At 53.5% G+C, this 5187-nt stretch overlaps 1 protein-coding gene across 1 annotated transcript in view; it reads left to right on the top strand.

The window, feature by feature from the left end:
* Positions 1-4639, top strand: part of Fbxw4 (F-box and WD repeat domain containing 4) — an 84361-nt gene extending 79722 nt beyond the window's left edge. Inside the window, exons 7-9 of the mRNA XM_028774914.1 lie at positions 3126-3266; positions 3645-3786; positions 3975-4639. Coding sequence (XP_028630747.1) covers positions 3126-3266; positions 3645-3786; positions 3975-4094 — 403 coding nt within the window. The 3' untranslated portion in view covers positions 4095-4639. The remainder of the gene's footprint in view (positions 1-3125; positions 3267-3644; positions 3787-3974) is intronic.
* The last annotated feature ends 548 nt before the right edge of the window (positions 4640-5187 follow it).

Below are 5187 nucleotides of genomic sequence, written 5' to 3'. Positions count from 1 at the left end.
TCTCTCTCTCTCTCTCTCTCTCTCTCTTTCTCTCTTACACACACACACACACACACACACACACACACACACACACACACACACACGACAGTGAAACACAGCGTGTTTAGACTCTGCAGGGTCCAGGCTGGAGTGGAGGGAAATGTCTCTGTTCACTGGGCCACAGTGGCTAATGGTAATACATTATTTCTCTTTCTCCTGGTCAGCAGGGTGAGTTGGGACCAGGAGACCTGATTTCTGTTTTGAGAGACTCCCCAGGGATATGGTCTCACTTGGCTTGCTTGCTTTTTCCTGCCCAGGTACTAGAGCCTCACGGAGAAGCCTGCAGACTGTTCCAGAGGAGCAGGGCTCCTTTAGCACAGACTTGGCCTGTGTCATTCCTCAGGCTCACCCTGAGGCTGTCCCATCTGTCTTTATCTTTCCCTGGGTAGCAAGAGAATTGCTGGAGTCAGGCTCTGGAGGCTAGGGTGTGGGGGTCCCCAGTCTGCAGCAGCTCCCGGAGGCCCCGGCTTTGTCTACAAGAGCTGGAGAAGGGCTTTTTTGTCTGACTCTATAGTGACAAGCCCAGTTTGTGCTCCTGTCTTGGCCTGGGGCTCTGAGCTGCGGCTCTATTCACACACAAGTTGTGGGACAGCAGAGGCTCTGCGCACACCAACCCCCTGCCCCCACAGTGAGAAGCTGAGAAGCATTCTTAACATTCTTTCCAGAGAAAAGGGGTGAAATGTCTGAATTTGGGGGTCACCACGTTATACAAATTGCAATCTAATCGTTTTTACAAGAACACACTTGCAGTGAGAACAGCAGCACAGGAGGGGACAGGGACACAGACTGGAGGGCCATTGTTGACCAGCCTCTCCCTCAGCACAACGGCTATGCTAGTTTGCTAGTTTTCTACGTAAATTGGGTCTGGGGTGGGAACCTGAAGGGCCCATGGTGCCATTTCTGTTTGTTTTCCCAAATCAAAGCCCCAGCAGGGCTCCTGCAGCTCTGCTGGGCCAGTTAGAAGAGACAGGCCATTTCCCAGAGCCTGGTGTGTCAGTTGATGCTCTGAACTTAACCTTGCAGGCTTTACAACAGAGCTCTGAAGAGCCAGAGCCTCAAGGCCAAAGAAAGTGTATCTTTTTATTGTGGTTTAAAGTGTGTGTGGCCACTTGAGAGTCCTAGAGAAAGTAAAGCAGAAACTTTTCAGGCTAGGCCAAGGGTCTCCCCCAGACCCCTTGGGCTGTGCTGTATTAGGGGCTTCTTGGGTAGTGAACAGGATCCAGATTAGTGGTTCAACCTGGATGTGCCCCCTCTTGTTGCCGACCCCACCAGCAGTGGGTGCCCAGGTCTCATTCTCTCAGCAACGGGGGGCAGATGGGGCTCCACTGGACTCCACCCCTACCCTGAGTCTTTCATCTTCTATTTCAAACAAACATGAAATTACTTCCACAGATTAAAGGGGAGAGTTCCTCAATCACTCCTTACTGCCTTCCTAATGGAGTGGGCAGGTCCACAATCTGGAAAGGGAGAACTGTGGAGGACAGTAGCTCCCACCTGGTATACACAAACCCAAGTGGACCTTGAGACACTCCTCCCACCTCCCATGGCTTTCGTGGTTGGTGGTTGGTCAAGAAAGGCAGGGCCTCTCTGGGAGCAAGGCCCAGGGTCTATATCAGACATTGACCTGGGGAGAAAATATCTACCCTAGTCCCTGGAAGACAGCCTGGTTTTTTGTTCTGTTTTAGTTGTGTGTTGTTTTTTCAAGATAGGGTTTCTCTGTGTAAGAGTCGAACTCACTTTGTAGGCCAGGCTAGCCTTGAACTCACAGAGATTCACCTGCCTCTGCCCCTCGAGTGCTGGGATCAAAGGCGTGTGCCACCACCACTCTCCTACAAGCCTCTCTTTATCTCCCCAGGCTAACACTGGGCCACTGCATACATCAGGAACATCCCCGGGAAGATGGCTGGGCACAGAGGTGCCAATCTGGGATGTAACCATTCAGTGTACGCAGTAGTGATGCTTAGAGGCCTTCCGTGTTCACAGTGAAGGCCATGTAGGTAAAGTGAGAGTCCCAGCCTCCTCCTTCAATACTTTGCAACATGGTGGCTCTTGGGGGAGTAGGCTGGGTAAGAGTCTGAGTGATGGGGACAGCATTTAGACACATGGCTGTCAGCTTCACTTGCTTCAAGTCCTTCGCTATGACTGCTCAGGCCTCTTACCTGAGTGAGCATCCCTGTGATGTGTCCATGGCCTCGATTCTCCGTCATACCATGAAGGACAGCCTTGAAAAGGAGGCGGAGGCATTGGGCCTAGAGGGTGCCTCTTGTCCATCACGCCCCTCAGACATTCTGTAGAAGTTCAATACATCCACCCATCCCCTGGCCACAGGATTAGCTGGTGCACTTGATGTTGAGGGGCAGTTGCTAGGGCCAAGAGGCCCCCCTACGTGGTTGCTAAGGGTCTGGCATGGGGTGAGAGGTCTGCCCACTGCCGCGGTCACGGAGGGAATTACACAGTCACAAAGAAATTGTTCTTCTCAGTAATCTGTTCTCGGCCACCGGGTGGGGTCTGGGTGGGGGAGCAGGCTGGAGCGCAGCAGGCTGGGGGCTGTGATCATAGAGGCGTGTTAGCCCTGGGCTGGGGGCCAGAGATCGAGAACACCAGGGACCAGCACACTAAGCTGCTTTCTCAGCTATTTCTGTCCCTGGACACAAAGGTGTTTACTTGTTTTAACATTTCCTAGGACTCCCCTTTCTCCCTTTGTGTGGTCTTTATCCCCAATAAGGTTTGAGCCCGAGATTACAGGCAAGAATTAAGGCACTGGACTCAGACAGCTCAGAACTGCATGACCTGCCAGATCAAGGACTATAAAGTAACCAAGTGTGTGCTTCTGAGGGGGGCCGACCCCTTCAGCAAGCCCCATTCATTGCCCAGAGGGAGCAGGCAGCCGGCCTGCAGGTGTGATGGAGGGGGGCTGCTGCATTTGCCCCCACTGCGGCTTCAGCTGGGGGCTGGGGTACTGGGGGAGGGGTGAGCCATGCTGCTATTTGGAGGTCCAGTGGCCCAGCATGTCTTCCCTCAGCCCTCTTCTTCCAGGAGCGCCCAGGTGGACAGCCTTTCACGTCTGCCCTTGTTTCTTCCAGTGGGCAGCTGCTCACACACCTGGGCAGTGACTTTCCCCCAGGGGCTGGGGTGCTGGATGTCATGTACGAGTCCCCCTCTACACTGCTGTCCTGCGGTTATGACACCTATGTTCGCTATTGGGACCTCCGCACAAGTACCCGGTGAGTGTGCTGGACGGGGCGGACACTTTAGTCCTGAGTCAGCCCAGGGCACAGAGACTCCATGTTAGCAAGGCCATATCAAGGTCAGGGTCCCTACTCTTAGGCAGTGCTGGTCACTGTGGCCTGCGAGACTGAAAAGGCAGACATTTCCTAGAGCCTCTACAATGGGTCCTATGTCAGGCAGTCTACAGGGAGAACACAGATGAGGATGTGTTGCCTCTGAGGCCCAAGGCTCCATTAGGTTTGGTTGTTAAGGACTCTGGTGAGTCAGGCTTCACATTACTTGAGCCCAGTAGGGCTCCCTAACCTGTCTCTATCCCTGAAGGAGCTGGGCTGGAGGGCTCCCCAACCTCTCTGTATCACTCTCTTCCTGGACAGGAAATGTGTCATGGAGTGGGAAGAGCCTCACGACAGTACCTTCTACTGCCTACAGACAGATGGCAACCACCTGCTAGCCACAGGCTCCTCCTACTATGGTCTCGTGCGGCTGTGGGACCGACGCCAGCGAGCTTGCCTGCATGTAAGTGTCCCACCCAGTGTATGCCTCTGGGATGTCAAGACTCACTGTGAGTCGTATCTGAGGGCGGGTGATGTGGCCAAGGGTGTACCTAAAGTGGGCTGCAACTTCTGCTTCCCTGGTCTGACCTCCTGAGTTGGGGCACCCCATCTCCTACTTGAGCCGTTCTCACTGCTGTGCCTCCCTTGCAGGCCTTCCCACTGACGTCCACGCCGCTCAGCAGTCCTGTGTACTGCCTGCGGTTCACCACCAGGCATCTCTATGCCGCGCTGTCTTACAACCTCCACGTCCTAGACTTTCAAAACCCATGACAGACCTCCCCTGCCTATGGGCTGGGCAAGTCAGCTACTCAGGGACCTCTCTTGCCTGGCAGGTGAAGTGATACCTCACTCCTCTTCCCAGCCCTGCTGAGCTCCTAGGTCTCTGGCCACCATGCCCGGGCACCTGAAGCACTGAGTCCTGGACACTGGGGCTGACTCTGACACAGGCCCTCCTGTGCTCTTAGGAGAATGTGCCTGAACTTAGGTGTTTACAGTGGGGTCAAGCCTGCTCCCAGCCCTGCACAGCACCACTGCAGCCTACAGAGTGCCGAGGTCTCTCACCATCCCAGATAGACAGAGCTGTGCAGGAGCCAGAGCCTCTGCTGGGCCCAGCCTCCTCCTCAGTCAGATTGTAACTTTCCAACACCTGGGAGCTGGGGTACATACCTGAGTACTGGTCTGGTTTTGCTTTGAACTAAGAAAGGACAAAGGAAGCCTGACAGTTTGGGCTTCTGGGCTAGCTGCTCCTCAGGCCAGCTGTGGGAAACATGTTACCATTTTAATTTTTATAAAAATAAAATTTAATTGTTCACAAATCTCGTTCTTTGGTCATTCTAAGAGGCTCCAGGAAGGCAGAATCTCACATTTAAACTCAGGAATGTGTACAGGGGAAGCATGAAAACATGGCCCTGTGTCCCCAAGAACAAAAAGGTTTCTTCTACCTCTTTGGGGGTGTAGACAAGGAACTACTGGAGGCCTCTAGGATGCTGAGCTATGGTGACCTTTCACTTCTGTCCCACCATAACACACACCTTTGACAATACTGTAGCCATGTTTGTTTAACTATAGTGTCTTAACATTCTGTGCTGTTTCCAAGATAGCTGAATTTTTAAATTTCCCCTTTGCCCACATCTGCCTCAGAGGAGTTTTTCCTGACCTTTTCGCACAAGGCAAGCCAGCACACAGGAGGTTACAAGATGTCCAGCCCTGTTTCTACTCTTCTCCCCCTGTAGCTGGAAGGCTTGTGTGGGAGGTCCCCAGGATGGGAAGGTGGGCTGGGCTGTCCCACCACCACTTCTCTAGGAAGACAGGCCAGGGCATCTGGGGAAGGCCGATACACAGAAGTAGAGAAAAGGGCAGAGAC

Source organism: Grammomys surdaster, unplaced genomic scaffold (assembly GCF_004785775.1).
Source record: "Grammomys surdaster isolate TR1022 unplaced genomic scaffold, NIH_TR_1.0 66, whole genome shotgun sequence".
Classification (NCBI taxonomy): Eukaryota; Metazoa; Chordata; class Mammalia; order Rodentia; family Muridae; genus Grammomys; species Grammomys surdaster.
Note: the sequence above shows the minus strand (reverse complement) of the source record. Positions and strands in the feature narration are given on the sequence as shown.